Source organism: Equus asinus, chromosome 1 (genome assembly GCF_041296235.1).
Source record: "Equus asinus isolate D_3611 breed Donkey chromosome 1, EquAss-T2T_v2, whole genome shotgun sequence".
Classification (NCBI taxonomy): domain Eukaryota; kingdom Metazoa; phylum Chordata; class Mammalia; order Perissodactyla; family Equidae; genus Equus; species Equus asinus.
The window spans coordinates 90,968,482-90,985,892 of NC_091790.1; the positions used below are offsets into that span (position 1 = coordinate 90,968,482).

The following is a 17,411-nucleotide window of genomic DNA, read 5'->3' on the forward strand; positions in this document are numbered from 1 at the left end:
ACAGCGGAGGAGAAGCAGCATTGGAGCTAAGGTCTGCCAAGTTCCACTGTTAGTCATATCTCTCCATCTTAGCCAGTAACTCCATCTTAACTAATATTTTCTAGGAATCTGTTTTCTACACATTTTTCTATAAAACAAGCCAATTTGTACTGGAATTATCTATAAATTCAGTGTCTGAGATCTTAGATCAAATTGTGTATTCCTTCCAACTACTTTTTTTTAAAGAAGAAAATTGGTAGGAACCTAGATCACAATTATATGGTCATTTAATATTATTGAAAAACAGTGTACTTCTTACCCTAACCCCCATTCCACTGCCGCTTGGACTCAGATCTCTCTAGTGAAAGTTTCTCTATAGATACCAGAGTGCAGAACCGGAGAGCATGAACTTTCATAGCAGTCTCTCTTTTCAAAAAAATAAAGGGTGAGGCGTGGGGACTGGGGAAGGGCAGGACTATTGAAGGAGGCTGAGGTGAGGCCCTGTGGCCCACACTGGGCTCTGTTCTCAGCTAGGGCCTTTCTTAGGCAGCACTTCTGGGGAAGGAATGGCCCTGAGCATGTCCATGAGAGCCTGTGCCCTGCCCAGCCCCAAGCCTCAGGCACGGGTAGGGGTGGTGGTGAGGGCACTAGCAGTCCTTGTCAGCACTTATATAATGATGATGACCTTAAAACTTAGAGCAGCACTCTGAAAGGGTCCTGCTCCTCCACCCATTTTGCTTGTGGGGAAACTGAGGCTCACAGAGGTTGAATAACTTGCCAAAAGTCCTGCAGCTAGCAAGTGGCAAGACCAGGACTAAACGTCCTAATTTATCTGACTCCATAATCTCTGCATTTAGCCTCACTGGACTTGTCAGTGCAATATTCCCGTCTTCTGAGCGTCGTCGGAGGTTGAGACCTGAGCAGGATCTGCAGCACATTGACATGGTCTCTGGTTCAGCTTCCTTCTGGTTACACAACTGGCAGGTGTCATGCTGGTCTTTGGTCATGGCGCCTCCCCAGAAGGAAACCATTGTGATTCGGCACATGGGGATGTGTAGTAAACAGGGTGCTTTGAATTACACTGACCGTGTCCGTCTCAGCACCTTCTGTTTGGGCTACCAGACTGACAACAGTGAGTTCTGCTAGTTTCGTGAAATGCAGCAGTGGCAGTTCTGTCCTTTGCACTGAAACCTGCCTGGACCTCATGACTGGTCCACCCTTCCTTCTGACCCAAGACACTGACCAGCCTGTGTCTCTCTCTCCTACAGATGCCGCCCCTATGAGGACTGCTGTGGCTCCAGGTGCTGCGTGCGTGCCCTTTCAATACAAAGACTGTGGTATTTTTGGTAGGTCACACTCTTCCTGGTCTCAGGTGCCTTGGTCCACCCCCAGGGGCTCTGCCCACAGTCAGTATTGTGACAACTGCAGTGATACCACTCTCACTTGGGGTCATGGTCTGTGGGACAGCCTCAGTCAAGAAAACAGGTGTGCTCAGGTTGGCTTCATGACAAGCAGTGCTTCTCAAAGAGTTTGCAAAAAGCTCATTCCTATTTCCACCAGCTTGTGGCTGGGGAGGAGGAGTTCTTCTTTTGGAAGGTGGGCTGGATAACAGCCTTGTCCTTCAGCAGCTCTTTTGCTAGTTTCTGAAATGGAGCTGAGGCCAGTTGTCTTGAAGAATCAGAGAATCAGCAAATCTTGTGATAAAGTTACTGCTGCCTAGAAATCTTTCCCATTCACATGGTATCAGCTGAATCCTAACTTTCAAGACAGATAGCCTGCATCCTTGTCCATCTTCCAGCTCTGCTGAGGGAAGTTGTAAGAGCTGTCTGAAGTCCATAAAAGTGTACCTTGAGAGGGAACAAGGGAATGATGCTGACTGAGCATCCTAGAAGGATGATAGTGCAGAGTTTACATTAACGAGAGCAACCTCCTGTGGATTGTTAGCCTCAGCAGATGCCCGTTTGGGGGTGTGTCTGAGAGTTTATTTGACTCTGTAGATGAGATATTGCTTCAGGTGTCAGGAATGGCAGAGCATGTGTGCTAAAGGATTTGCCTAAAACCAAAAGAGCATTTCCTATGCTCACCTATCCTCTCCTCTGCTCCACTGCAGTGGTAGTGTCATTGAAGCAAACTCCACAGAGGGTTAAGACTTGACTAGCTTCAAGACTTAAGCTTCTTTATGACTTTAAGATTCTGATGTCACTGACTTCTAAAGTTTAGACTTTAAGACCATTACAGCAGCCGCTTGAATTTTTTTTGCGACATTTTGTCTTTCTCTCCTGACAACAGTTCCCAATCTTTGCTTAGGGAAACCACCAATAAGTGGCATTCCGTGTGTCACATTTTCTTTAATAGGAGAGTACCTTTCATCATCCCCATCACCACCTCCTAGGAGAGTGCTTGTCATTATCCCCATCACTACTTTCCTGGTGGGACATTGACCATGTAGGGCCTAGACTCACCTGTCACATGGGGCCCTGGCTTGGCCTCCCTTAGGGCTGGCTCGGGCACCCCTGTCTATGTCTCTGCTTCTGGTGAACGCTCCTAAACTGTGGCATGCTGGTGCTGGTTTCTCCCCACCTCATAGTTGCTAGTGCCTAAAGCTCTATAATAGAAGGTGATTTTTTTTTAGCCTGAGATTTTCCAAATATAAACACCTCCTTGCACATTTCAAGGTGGAGGGGACTAGTACCAAAATGAGGAGAGGAGGACAGGAGGGAGGTGGCATTTCAGAGCTTTGCCTGGCTTCATGCATGCTTTTGCTCAGAATTTTCCTCCATGGGACCTTGTGGTAGGAGGAGGCAGGACTATCCAGGGCATGAATCTCAAAAGGGTTCAGAAGTATGTCACGTTCACCTGAAGCACCAGATGAATGATGAAGTTGTGGATGTGTCCTAGAAAATGAAAACACTTGTGAAAGTTCAGGTATTATGTGATTAACAAGAAAAAATATTGAGAGTCCGGGAGAACTGTGGAGGCCTGGCAACTAGAGGAGCTTCCTTTGGCCTTCCCTGGAAGCTTCACCTCAGCTGACGGCCAGGCGCTTTTGAGCTGTTGACCAAGTTCACCTGTCAGAGGCCGAGCAACTTGGTGAGTTAGTGGGATCCCTACACGGAGATGTCCCCTGAGTGCCATTGAGTGAGGGTAGGTCTCTCAAGGTCGGAAAGCCAGATGCCAGAAGATTTGGTCAAGTTATTAGAGTCGAGATTCTGATACCAGGTTTCTAAACTGGGCACACGGCAAGAGAACACTGAGATGGGAGACTGTGGTGCCCCTGCTGAAGTCAAAGGATACTTAGTTTCTGCTCCATGCATGCCTTCTTTCAGTAAACAATAAGTGTCTAGTACATACCAGGGTCCCATGGAGAGGCCCTTCTGACAGTTAGCCTCTTAGAAGAGACAGATGTCTAAGTAGGTAGCTACATGTGGGGAGCTTTAAACCAGTGCTCTGGAAACAGATCATAGAGCTCTGTTGCCAGAAAAGTTGGGGAAAGCTGCAAAGCTTCTCACTGGGTCTCAGAAAGGGCATTCCACACAAAAGGACCAGCACATTACAGGGACAGGGATATAAGAAGGGAGCTGGTAAAAGGCTGATGGGAAACTCATGTAGTGGGCAGGTGTCTGGGGAGGAGGCATGAGAATGGGAGGATGGAGCTGGATATGGAGGGAAGGAAGGACTGCTTTCCAACCTGCTCCCACCTGACTTTTGAGGATTTCTGTCTCCTCACTGTAAGATAGAGGATTTTGGAGGAGAATGCTTTCAGAAGTCCCTGCCAGCTCTGAAATCTTGAGTAATCTTTAAGCAAGCTGGTCTGAATGAAATCATCAGGATTAGAACAGGCAGACTTGTTGCACCCTTGAGTGGAGCTGGAAAGCACACTATAGTGGAACAAAGGCTGGCATAATCCGCATTGTGTGTGAGCCCTGCTGCAGGGCGCTGCCACCCAGGAGGTCTAGGGTGGAGTCCAGGCACCTGGTCTGCACAGCAGCTCCACCGTGCCTAGGGTGTGCACTCAGAGTTGAGAACTGCTGTACCTAGTGCTGGGGAGTGCAGGAAGGCACTGAAAAAATGAATTGAAGAAGCCAGATGACTTTTTTTTTTGTAAGGAAGATTGGCCTTGAACTAACATCTGTTGCCAATCTTCCTCTTTTTGCTTGAGGAACATTATCACTGAGCTAACATCTGTGCCAACCTTCCTCTATTTTATGTGGGATGCTGCCACAGTGTGGCTTGACGAGCAGTGCTAGGTCCACACCTGGGATCCGAACCTGCAAATCTTGGGCCACTGAAGTAGAGCGCACGAACTTAACCACTGTGCCACTGGACTGGACCCCTAGATTACTTTTAATGACAGAACAGGCACAAACTTCCTCTCTTAATCCCTAGAAAGCTCTGCAAACCTGCTCAGCAAGTAGGACATCTAGGGGACAGTCACTCTGTAGCTCACAGCACTTATAGTACCACTGCTTCCCTGGCTGATATCTGCTGCCTTTCTTTCCTTGCTCCTATAAGCGCATTCCCTTGCCCCCTTGTCATTTTCTCTCTTAAAATAAGTTCTTCTCAGACTAATGTTTCAACAGGGAATGAATCTGATGATGACTGATAACCAAGCCAGTAGTTCGTCTCCTGCCATGTGACTTTCTTCTGTTCTTGCTTTCTGCTTACTTGCCTTCTGTCAGTCTAAGGTATGAGGTGCAACATCATTTTTATTTGTCTAGGAAAAAAACCCACTCCATTTGACAGTGTACCAACATTTTGGCTTATCTCGTGGAAGAGACCAACACCTCAGATGGCTTCTGTATTTTCCAGTCCAGGGAGCCTGGGCTCTTGCAAGTGAGCAGTAGTAGTATTTGAGAAGGTAAACCCTTTTGTACATTCAGCCTCTCCATGCTTTGTATTTCTGCTCAGATATTTACAATGGGACCCTGTGTTGAATGTAAGATTATCATTGAGTCCACCCGAGGGAAATTAGTTGTAAGAGAGAAACAGTTCCCTTTGTGATTCCAGCATCTCATTGCTGAGCTTGCCTGATGTTGCCAGGCCCCTGCACAGTTTGGATTCTTCTAGCTCCCCAAGACTGCACCCCTCTGACCTTCCCCCACATGCAGCCCCAGCCACCCTCCCTGGGCTTCTTGCTCTCCTAGCCCTTCCTGTGGGGGCATCTGTGCTCTTCTGTCCACCCAGAATGCTCCTTCCCTCCCTTTCAGCTTGTCTTTTTCTTTCTGTTCTTGAGAACTCAGCTCAGATGTTGCTTTGAAGGAAAAGAAGCTTTTCAGATCTTTTCACAATGACAGATACCCTTGTAAAACCTCTTGTTGCACTGAATTATACACTTAAAAATGGTGAAAATGGTCAATTATGTTTTATTATTTTACCACACACACAAACCTATTGAAGCACCCTCATTTTTCTTTCTTAGCACTTACCAGAGTTGTAAGTAAACAACTTTGTAAATCTGTTGTTTACTGTCCCCCTCCTCTATTAGAACGCAGATTCAATGTGGCGGCCTCACCCGTCTTGCTCCCTGTAGAGCACAGCATGGTGTTGGGAGCATAGCGCGTGCTTAAAAATTACATGTTGAATGAATGAATTAGAAGACAGCTCAGAAAGCCACACTTTCAGCCCTTTCCTGAATCATTTCCTATCTTGTGCGTCTTATCTTTCTTCTTGCTCGACGTTCAAAGGTTGTCCAGTAAATACTAACTTAGAAAGCTTCTCAGTATGAGTAGCCTCCATTCAGGGGTATCCCGGAAGTCTACAGGCCAAGTGTCTCCCTGGTGTCATCCACCCAAGGATGTCCCAGAAACCGGTCAGGGGAGGATCAGCCCGGGGGGCCAGAGCTGAGCCTGACCTTGAGCCTGCCCTCTGATCCGTGCACTCTCTAGATGCTGTTGGAGGATCCTTTCAGATCCTTTGAGCTGGCCAAGCCGCTGCTGCTCTGAGCTCCATTTCACTGCTGTGCTCTTGTTCAGGTTCCTCCTGATGATGGGCGTGCTCTTCTGCTGTGGAGCTGGCTTCTTCATCCGGAGGCGCATGTACCCTCCGCCACTGATCGAGGAGCCTGCATTCAACGTGTCCTACACCAGGCAGCCCCCAAACCCTGCTCCAGGTCAGCCAATCCCTGTCCATGTCTCTCTTCCCTGCAGTTTATGTGTCCTCTGCAAGCATTTGAAAAGGGCACTGCCATGGAATATGCTAGAAAAAAACTTCAGGCCATATTTATTCATTTAAGTTCTGGTAATCAACCTTATTGTGCATTTGTGCTGATAAAAAATTCATTGTCTTTTGGATTGTGTGTCTGTCACTTCATATTCCTGCCTAATTATTGGTGTACATTTTATGCATGTTTATGCAGTTCATATATGCATATTATTTATTCTCTTTTTCCTTAAAAATTACTTTATGTATAAATTTCCATGTAGAAACAGTAATATCCCTGCCATTCTGAATGCCTCTGGACTAAATATTAGTTATGCTACTAAATGGTAATTTACTTAGATGTTGTCATTGCTGATCATTTGTTTTGTTTTGCTGTTTATTCATTCATTCAACAAGTATTTATTGTGCATTTATTGTGTATTCCAAGTACTTATAAATAGTGCTGCTATAGACATTTTTGCACAAGTTACATTTGACCTATTTAGGGAACATTACCCAAAGTGATGCTTGCTGTAGAGTCAAAAAGAATTAGTGTTTCTCAATTTTTATAAAAAACTGCTTTAACTATCTAAAACTCTCATGAACTGTGGTGGGTGAATTTTAGCCTCTCATGACACAGGGTAGTTCCCCATTTTTGACATTATATGTGGGATGTTTCCCTTCCCTTCTGAGGAGGACAGGGAGCCGAGGCTCCAGAGGGCTGGTTAGGCTCTGCTCATTAGATCTCCTGTTTCTGTGTGGTGAGGCTGGGCAGTCAGCGCTGCTCCCATGCACACTGCTCTGCTCCCTGTCAGAGTTTCCACCTTTGGGGGTCAAGGGTTCTCTCTATTCATTGCAACTGCAGGCAGACAGTCAGAATTCTAGGAGCAGTTCCTGCGTTGGTTCTCACAAAGTTTCAGTTATGCAGAATGAATAAGTCCTAAAGATCGGCAATACAGCATGGGGTTTATGGTTAATAATACCGTATTGTAGACTTAAAACTTTGCTAAGAAGGTAGATCTTATGTTAAGTATTCTTATCAAAATAATAATAGTAATGCATCCAGAGGGCAGGAGGAAACATTTGGAGAGGATGGATGGGTTTATGGCATATATTGTAGTGATCGTTTAATGGTGTATATTTATCTCCAAGCTCATCAAGTTGTATACATTAAATATGATCAGCTTTTTGTACGTCAGTCATACAAAAAAGTGATCTTTAAAAAAAGGGAAAGAAGTAGGAGGGTTGAGCATAAGAGGAGTTTTCTCTCTTCTGTTCTCAGGACGCAGAGAGAGTGGAGGTGGTCATTTGTTGATTTGCTCTTTCACAGTTTTCTTCCACCAGATGCCTCGCAGGGTTCTCTTTTAAAAAGAATCTCTTTATTATTTTTTAAAATGTTACTCAAAGATTTGAGAAATGTATTTTCCACAGCAGCCCAGAGGCTGCTCCACCTTATCCTTGCACTCAGGGATGGTACCACTTTTCATACGTAAGTGAGTTTTTATTCTTTCATATTTGGAAATATTTGAATAGTTTCAAATTTGTGCTCTTGCACAGGGTGAAGTGCAAATTTTCAGTTAAAATGAGAGGCCAAGGCTAGATTTCATTTGGATTAGTCCGAGTTTTCAGGCCTTTGGTTTTTTTTTTAGGAAAGAGGCAGTAGATCAGAGAAATGGGTCAAAGGCCTTTGAATTTCCTCTTCCTTTCTGTCTTCACTACCTGGATTTTTAGTGCAAGGAGAAGCAGCCCATGTCCCACTTGCCCACAGGTGCAAGATGCTGTGTATCCTTGGTCTAGAGTGCTGGCTGAGTGTCTGCTGTTCCTTTCCTGGACTGGGGTGAGTGTGGTGAGCAGGCAGTGTTTCCAGCTGCATGCCGGACACCTCCCCTTGCACATCTGCAGCAACTCAGGATTTCCAACAATAATGCTGGGCATCCCCTACACACCCTCTTTCCTCATCCCCTCTCTATTCTGCATCACAGTGCACCTTGTGTATCTAACTGGAATCCTCAGTTCCCTTATCAACCACACCCGATAAATAGGTCATCAGATCCTGCCAAGTCTTACTTCAGACTCTTATCTCACCGTGAGCAATGCCTGCTAAAAGTTTGCCCAGTCACTGGTCTTTTCCAGCTCTTCTCTGTCTTCCACATTGCCACCAGAAAGTTCTTTAAAAAAAGCACACAGGTCCTATCATTCTTCTGCTTAAGGGTCTCTGCTACCTCAGTTTTCTCCCAGCAAGTCCAGACTCCTTAGCCGAGGACCCAGGGCTCTTCACAACCTCATCCCTCTCCCCACCTCCTTGACCCTCCTCAGTGCCCCATGTGGGCAGCCTGCTCTCTCAAGTCCTGCCATCTCACTGGGCCCCTGTACGTGCCCTCCCTCTGCCTGGAAAATGCCCTCATAGTGGAATTGTCCCAGGCCACTTCCCTTCCTTCTCTTTCTGTCCTGGGTGCTCTGCCAGTTTCTTTAACAGTGTCTATTGTGGTGAGTTTTAATCCCTTATGTAAAATTTGGGCCCCCCACTGGGCCAAGTGCTTCAGCAGTACTCACATCTCAGGCACCAAGCAGACTCATGTCTGCCAGCTGAGTGAACTGGTCCACCTGGGGTTGGGATTTACTGTGGCCACACTCAGAGCGTGGAGCCCAGGCCTGCCTGAAGTGCTCACTCAGCCGACATCTACCACACACTGCAAAGGTGCTGCAGGTACACAGGACACCGGCGTGCAGCCTGGTTCCAGTCCTCACTCACCCCCTTGTGTGTTGCACGGTTTGCACAACCATGTGTAGGAGCCACGTGCAGTTGCACAACTAACTGTGTGGTCACTGGCCGTGATGAGAGCTATGGGGAAAAAGTTCAGGATGCTGGGAAACCATGTAAGTGGGACACTCAATCTGGTGTTCAGGTGGAGGGACTGAAGAGTATGTAAGAATACTTAAGTAGGAGTGGGCTGGGGGAGGGACATGAGGCAGAATTGGCCAGTGAGGCTCCCATGGTCTTCCTTTCCCATCACTCTTTAACATGTCCACCAAGACTCCAGAGCCACAGAGCTCCAAACAGCTGCTCTTCCCCAGCGGCCACAGCACAAATGCAGGATGCTTTTGAAGGTGGGATAAATGGTAGGAATGTAGGACAGGAGAGACACCAAATAAAAAATACTGAGTTCCTCCTCAAACAGTGCAGAAAGACTGGTGGTAAGTCACCATTGAGCAGCTGCCAAAGGCCAAGCACAGCCTCTTTAACATCTTGGGTAGAGTGTGGTTTGACCTGATTCCACTGCAGTTGGGGGCAGTCAGAGAAATGGGGGCTGTTTATTCTCTTTCAAGATCTCCCATGAGGCAGTCACCAATGGGGACTAATGAAAGTGCCCATTCACCACCTGTTGGGAGATGACAATTTGGGTGCCCACACCCCTCTTCAGTGAATCACAGCTGCTGCTTAATTCACCATCATCCTTCCATTTGTATACTTCTCACAGGCCTGTAACAGTGTGACATAGTCAATCCCAAAATATACCAGAGTATCGTATGAAAATAAGACTGGCTTTGTTCCATGGGAGTATACAGTTTCCATAATTTCACTACAAATTCAAAGGCTGTGTCATTTTTTAACAGTACTAAGTTTGGGAAGAATTTAAGTGTTTTGATTTCGTTTTTTAGAACTAGTAACATTGAAAAGAAATAGTGTCTTTTGGTTTTTCAGTGATTTCAGTCTGGATACTCGCCTTATCCTGTGGATGGGATTCATCCCCCTGCAGCTGTTTGCTGAGGCCCTGTAAGGCCTCTTGGGAGTGCCCTTGGGAGTACAATGTGGAGCTGGGCTGACTAGGAAGAGAAACTGAGCGCACTAGCATTATATGGTAGTCCCACAGGATAAATACCATACCCAGGAGGATGGTATCTGCATGAAGCATGGGGTACTGTTTGTGGATTTGCTGGGCTGGCTCCATTTTTCTTCTACTCCTGGTCTGGGGGAAGGGAAGTGGATTCTGGTGAGCTTTGCTTATTCATGAAGAAGAAAAGGCAGAAGATTTTAGAGAACCAATTACTCATGCACTGGAGGGCAGTGGCTCATATCCTGGTATGCAAAGGGGCATGCAGCAGTGTTCCAGCTGGGACCAGCATCCCATTCCAACATGGCTGAGGGCAGAAAAGCAGAGATCTTCACATTATAAAGGTGCTCATAACTGAAGGAAGTGGAGGAATGTGGGTGGCAGCATCGTGGTTCTAGCGGGTTGATGTGGGTTGGAGCAGGACTTGAGGGGAAGAGACTGGCAAACAAGGTATGGGGGCTGGGGTTCAGAGGTCAGGTTCCAAGTCTGCCCAGGAACCAAAAGAAGCAAAGGCTGAAGCTGCTGGTTGAAGATCTCAGGGCCTATGATCCAGCTCATTTGGACCTCGAGCTTGGTGAGGGAGGTGCAGATGACGACAAGTGGGAGGAGTGCAGAGAAGCTGTAGTTTGAGAAACAAAAAGAGCCACCTGGACAGGGAGTTAGCAGGCCTGAGGTATGTGAGACGTAAGGTGGGCCACTCTCCCTTCTGAGCCTCAGCACTTTATCTGCAAAGTAAAACTGAAGAAAAGCACTCCTCCTTTTAGTTCATCTTTATGTACAGAGATGGCCAAAGTATAACTAGAACAAGTCAGAGCTTCCTAAATGCTACAGCCCCCCAGATCCTTCCCAAATATGCAGCTGATATGCTGCTGACAGGGCCTATGGACCTGCCCTCCTGAGTGGAGAGAAAAGATAGACTTCATTCATTCATTCATTCATTCATTCAGAAAACATTAGCCAACTGGCAGCAGTCACTGTGTTCACACATGGGGAAAGGTGTGAGTAGGATATCCTCTCTGCCCTTTAAGAACATGTAGTACAGTGGGTGGTGGGGAAACAGGAGAAGGGGGTCAAAAGGTACAAACTTCCAGTCATAAGATAAATAAGTTCTGGAGTGTAATGTACAGCATGGTAACTATAGTTAACAAAATGTTGTTGTATATTTGAAAGCTGCCAAGAGAGTAAATGTTAAAAGTTCTCATCACGAGGAAAAAAAAATTGCAACTATGTAAGATTATGGATATTAACTAAACTTATTGTAGTGAAGATTTCACAATATACACAAATATATCAAATCATTATATTGTACACCTTAAACTTATACAATGTTATGTGACAATTACATCTCCATAAAACTGGAAGAAAAAAAAGAATTTGTAGAACAAGGGGAAAAACATGAAAACCTTGGCTAAAGCAAAGCTATGGGACTGGAGGAGAGCAGGGGCTGGATTTTAGGAAGATCTCAGTAGTGGCCTCAACTGAACTTGGTGCACACAAGATTGAATCTGGGAAGGGGGAGTCAAGGAGGCTAGGAAGAAAAGGAAGATTAAGTTATGGTCTCTCTTCTTTATGGGATATTATGTGGCCACTGAAGTTGACAGTCATGACCAAGGCCATGTCACTGTGGCCAGACAAGTGTAAGCTGAGTTTAGGGAAGAGGGCGCTGCACGATGTGTTATGTAGAGTGGCCATAATTCCAACTGTGTAATCACACAAATGCATAGAGAGAGATTGGAGAGAATATTTGATAATGACATTTGTGGTGTTAATGTGATTTCAAGTTTCTTTAATAATGATTTCCTTTAATGTGGCTAAATACTGATTTTTTTAAAAAAATAAAAATAGTTAAAAGTAGATGACCCACACATCAACGGACAACTAATTTTTGTCAAGGGAGCCATGAACATACAATAGAGAAAGAACAGTCTCTTCAATAAATGGTGTTGGGAAAACTGGACAGCCAGGTGCAAAAGAATGAAAGTAGACCTTTATCTTACACTATACACAAAAATTAACTCAAAATGGATTAAAGACTTGAATGTAAGACCTGAAACCTTAAAACTTGTAGAAGGAAACATGGGCAGTTCGCTCTTCAACATTGATCTTAGCAGTGTCTTTTTGAATACCATGTCTACTCAGGCAAGGGAAACAAAAGAAAAAATAAATGGGACTACATCAGACTAGAAAGCTTCTGCACAGTAAAGGAGACCATCAATAAAAGGAAAAGACAACCTAACAATTGGGAGAAAATATTTGCATATATCTGACAAGGGGTTAATATCCAAAACATATAAAGAACTCATACAACTCAACAACAAAAATATAAAAAACCCAATTAAGAAATGAGCAGAGGATATGAACAGACATTCTTCTGAAGAAGATAATACAGATGGCCAGCAAGGCACATGAAAAGATGTTCAACATCACTAATTTTTAGGGAAATACAAATCAAAACTACAATGAGATTTAATCTCACAGCTGTCAGAATGGCTATTATTAAAAGGACAAGATATAAGTGTTGGAGAGGATGTGGAGAAAAGGGAACCTTCTTTCATACACTGCTGGTGGGAATGCAAACTGGTGCAGCCACTATGGAAAACAATATGGAGATTTCTCAAAAAGTTAAAAGTAGAAATACCATACGATCCAGCTATTCCACTTCTGGGCATTTATACAAAGAACATGAAAACACTAAGTTGGAAAGATATATGCACCTCTATGTTCATTGCAGCATTATTCACAATAGCCAAGAGTTGGAAGCAACCTAAGTGCCCATCAATGGCTAAATGGATATATATCCATTCATCATATATATATATGTATGAAAATACACACACATATATAATGAAAATACTACTTAGCCAAAAGAAAAAAAAAAGATGAAATCGTGCCCATTTGTGACAACATGGATGAACCTTGAGGGTATTATGCCAACCAAAATAAGTGACAGAAAGTCAAACACTATATGATTTCACTTATAAGTGGAAGATAAAAACAATAACCAATAGGTACAGAAGCTAGATTGGTGGTTACTAGAGGGGAAAAGGGGAGGGAGGAGGATGAAAGGGGTGATGGGCATATGTGTGTGGTGATGAATGGTAATTAGTCTTTGTGTGGTAAACATGATGTAATCTACACAGAAATCAAAATATAATGATGTACACCTGAAATTTATGTAATGTTATAAACCAATGTTACCTCAATAAAAAAAACAAGAAGTAGATGGAGTTTTCCCATTGGGAGATACATTTTTATTCCTTTCCAGCTGTACATTTATGGTGTATTCGTTGGATGGTTTTCTGACTGTTCTGATGTCTCAACACTATGCTAAATCTGTCAACCTGCAATGACAGTAGTGGTCTGACTAAATGACGCCGGCTACCGGAAAATGGAAATAGTTTAAGTACCTTCCAAATCAGGGCTGAAACACAAACAGGGCTGCTTCAGTTGTGAGGACTGTCTGCTTTTTAGACCTGAGGAATAAACATAGTTCTTCTTCTACATGATGTTGCTTCAGGTAGGCAGAGACAGCGATCAGACAGTCCTGCAGTTTTACCTGTCCACATCTCTATCTCCTGTGGCTCTAAGATTTCCATTGTTTATTTTCTGAAGAAACAGTGGGTGAGGGGACCATGGTGTGTGGCTGCAGTGGCTGTGAGAGCCCTGTGCTGTGTGGGGACTCTCATCCCTTACCCCCACTATGCTCCTTGTCACACTGTGCTGAAGGGTGGGTGCCTTGAGGATGAAATTATTTTTGAATTTATGGTCTTGGTGAAAGAAAGTAACTGGAAATATTTAAGTTATTTGTTTAAAAGTCATGAATGCCAATGTTTTAGTAGATTCTCATAGCTACCAGAATGTCCCTTACCAATTCATCCCTGATGGCAGAAGGTGACTGGTTGACCAGAGAATTAGGGTGGGTAGGGAGGTGTGACTTTGAGAGTTCCTTCATGCCAGCCAGGAATATTTTTCCACAAAGTTCAGTGTATGTGTCTGTCTGTTTTCTGTTTGTGTGTCTCACTCTCTCATACTCACTCTTTCTAACCTTGATGCTACCCTTTCCCTTTCTAGGACAACTCAATTGCTATTTCTTATAATTTACATTATCCAGTTCACATAAAGTAGATACATCTAGGGTGTTCTCCTGTATAAAAATAGGAGTTTAGTTTTTTTCTTTTCTGCTATTTGAAAATGTGAGGGCTTTTTTCGCCCTATGAAAGCACTTAATGCCCTCGGCTACTATGCATAGTGACATAAGACACTTTACACAGAATAATTCAAAAAGAAAAGCATTTTTATAGTCTGCCCTGTTGGTAGGCAGTTCATAATAATATCATAATAATAATAATCACAACAAACAGCTTCCACATCTACAATCTTTGATTGGTGGGAACAGAAACTGCAAATTTAAGTCCCTTGCTTATAATGCTCTGCTTTGTCAGTGACAGAGGAAAGGCAGAGTCTGAGTTCTTCCCTGCCCTGGTTCACATTCTTGAAAACTGCCCCATAGCTCAGGGAGGGTGACCCAAGTCTAACGTGTCTTCCTCACATTGTGTGTAAGTGCAGAGCTAGTTAAGACAGACTGGTGTCCCTGTCACCTTCATTTGTGTTCTTCTGAACCCACTGACATGAGAGGACCTTCCTTAGATCACCTTTCAAGTCCACTTCACCTCTCCAAGCTGCCTCCCAAGTCTGTCATTGTGAACTTTTCTCCCTAAGTGTATTTGAAATGGCTGTTACTGGTCCTTCCAGAGCTGAAATAAGGAGAATCTTGTGCCAGACTAGACAGAGGGCTCCTTGTTGCAATGAGGCCCCAGATGATGGATGTGCACACACTCCTTTAGTCACTCACTAAATGTGTTTTGAGTACATGCACTATGTGCTAAGCACTGTGCTTAGCATAAGGGCATACAGTGGTGGTAAAAAAGATGCAGCCCCTGCCTCTGGACTCCTGAAGGACGGGGAGGCAGAGTGACTAGGCAGTGGTAACTTCTAACCTTTGGTCTTATAGAGAAACGTGGGAGCTTATAGAACCCAAAGTTAAAAATTGTGAAGTTTAAAGTCCTTTTTCTCTCATCTTATAAATTCAGATTGGCTGTGGGACTCTAGCAAAAATACAATGTGCGTTTTCCATTTTATCTGCCTTGTACCTTTTCAGTTGACCTTTAATAAACTTTTAGTTTCCTGTAATACATTCTCTCTTTTTTTTTTTTAAAGACGACTTTTAATGTCTTGGGAAAATATTTTTAAATGATGTGAAGTAATGTTTTTCTGTCTGCTGTTTCTTCTTTGTGGAGGAAAAGTTGATGAGTGGGAAGGTGGGCTGGCTACTTATTAGAGGTCCATAAAGAGTATTATTATTAGTGGAAATAAAAGGAGAGAGCTTAGCACTGTGTATGTAACCAACAGAGATGTTTTATTAATTCTCTTTGATCTATCGTAGACAAAAAAGGAGAGAAAAATCATACAGTCATAGGGTCTCAGGGCTAGATGGGATCCTAATGGTCATCCCGTCTGAGCCCACCTCTCAGCTGCTATGTCAGTACCCTTATGTTGATCCATATCCCCAAATTGGCCAGTCTGTCACCAGAAGCTGCAGTGAAAGCGCAGCCAGCTCCAAGGTAACCTGTGCCATCATTGGGCAACTCTGCCCCGGCTTTCTGCTCCTGAGGCTTCTTCAAACTGGAGAAGCATGTGATGAGGCAAAAAGAGGAAAAAGCATGTTTTTCCCCAGGTTCAGTTAATAAAGACTGGCAATGCTAATGCTAATTTTCCATAAAAGGAAGTCCAGTATTGAGTTTGACAGTTTATTATACATCTCTATAGTATCTTACTCTTGGAATTAAAAGCAACTTGTCTACATTCTAAATCACTGTCAAAGATAGTAATAAAAGGTTTTTTTAAAAAAGACAAAACAGGCTAGTTGAGAAACACTGAGGAAACATAAGCAAAATATGATGACAAGGGAAGTTTATGTACGATATATACATGACAGTGACTCTAAATGGGTCGAAAGATCATCAAGTTGTGTTAAAATCAAATACAATTATATACTACTTTAAAGAGAGACAGCTGAAGAGTGGAACAGAAAAGTAATAGGAATTCACGAGGGATGTTTAGCTGAGAAGTAGTGTGATAAAAGGTGACTTGATAGCCACGTGGGAGAATTTTTGTAGAGAATCACCAGTGGAAGAGGCGGCACCAGAGCTGGCTGTTGCCGTGTTAGTAGGAGACAGTGGTGTCTGGATCAGGGTGGTAGCAGGAAGTCTGTGGCAGTGGATCAGGTGTGGGGTCCATCTGGGCTTGGGGCTGACAGGACTTACTGAAAGGTTCAAGTGAAGAGAGGGACCCAATCTCTTTGTGACTCAGATTTCTCTTCTGAGAGAGGATAACAGTGTGTTGGGAGGATCAATAGACACTTCTAAAGTGTCTAGTTCTTGCTACTCAAATATGAGCTGGAGACATAATGCATCCTGGGAGCTTGTTAGACGCACAGACTCTCCCATGGCCCCCTAGACGTGCTATATGATAATCTGCATTTTAACAAGATCCCCAGGTAATACAGAACAGTACATGCACAGAGGAGTGCTAGATATTTGATAAACAACAAAAGAATGGGCAGTGGTGGCAATAGTAATCTCATACAGGCTTAAGCACCTTAACTGGTTAAGAACCCTTGAGAGATCTGTAGGACTGGAGTAGAATTTAATCCTGATCTCTGTCAGGGCAATATGATCACTGTCGCTCTTTCTGCCTCATGCTCCAGGATATGTTCTGTGGAATACCCCTGAATTCTTTTTATTAGAATGGTCATTTTGCTTCGGTTTTAAGAAATTGGCAAAAGTAAGCAAAACTGTTCTCTTCACTCAACTTCTGATTTATACAGCCACGAGCGACAAAATGAAAACTTTTGGTGGGAGGGTTTTATTTCCTCCTTAGCTTGCTCACAAAGCATGCTCCTGCCTTTTCTTGTGGAATGTTAGGCCCTGGTATAGCATTTGTGTCTCAGCAGGATTTCAAATGTATAATCTCTATAAATCCTGACAGGTCAGCCTGAAAGGGCAGGTACCTAATATAGACACACCTTTAATTCCTTCCTCCCCTCCTCCCAAAGAAGCAGTAGAAGCAGGCTCATTTGGGGTGGATCATACGTGCAGGAGGAAATGCAGAGTCACTTTTCCTCCCAGCTCCCTGCCTCTGGCTCTAGTGTGACCAGTCTGTTGTGTAGCATTCAAGAAATAATCCATGATTTTCCTAACATAGACACATATAAAAAGGAAGTCTTGGGGCTGGCCCAGTGGCATAGTGGTTAAGTTTACATGCTCCACTTTGGCGGCCCAGAGTTCACTGGTTCGGATCCCAGGCACAGACCTATGCATGGTTCATCAAGCAATGGTGTGGCAGGCATCCCACATATACAATAGAGGAAGATGGGCACAGATGTTAGCTCAGGGCCAGTCT

The 17,411-nt window shown here is 44.1% G+C and overlaps 1 protein-coding gene across 2 annotated transcripts in view; it reads left to right on the forward strand.

The window, feature by feature from the left end:
* Window positions 1–17,411, forward strand: part of VOPP1 (VOPP1 WW domain binding protein) — a 119,176-nt gene that overhangs the window by 82,467 nt on the left and 19,298 nt on the right. Inside the window, exons 3-5 of one of the 2 annotated variants that reach the window (XM_070496054.1) lie at window positions 1,248–1,325; window positions 5,952–6,088; window positions 9,821–12,260. In XM_070496054.1, the coding sequence (XP_070352155.1) occupies window positions 1,248–1,325; window positions 5,952–6,088; window positions 9,821–9,942 (337 nt within the window). In that variant the 3' untranslated portion in view covers window positions 9,943–12,260. Of the gene's footprint in view, window positions 1–1,247; window positions 1,326–5,951; window positions 6,089–9,820; window positions 12,261–17,411 lie in introns of those variants that run through there. The other variant, XM_014830284.3, reaches the window with a different exon arrangement.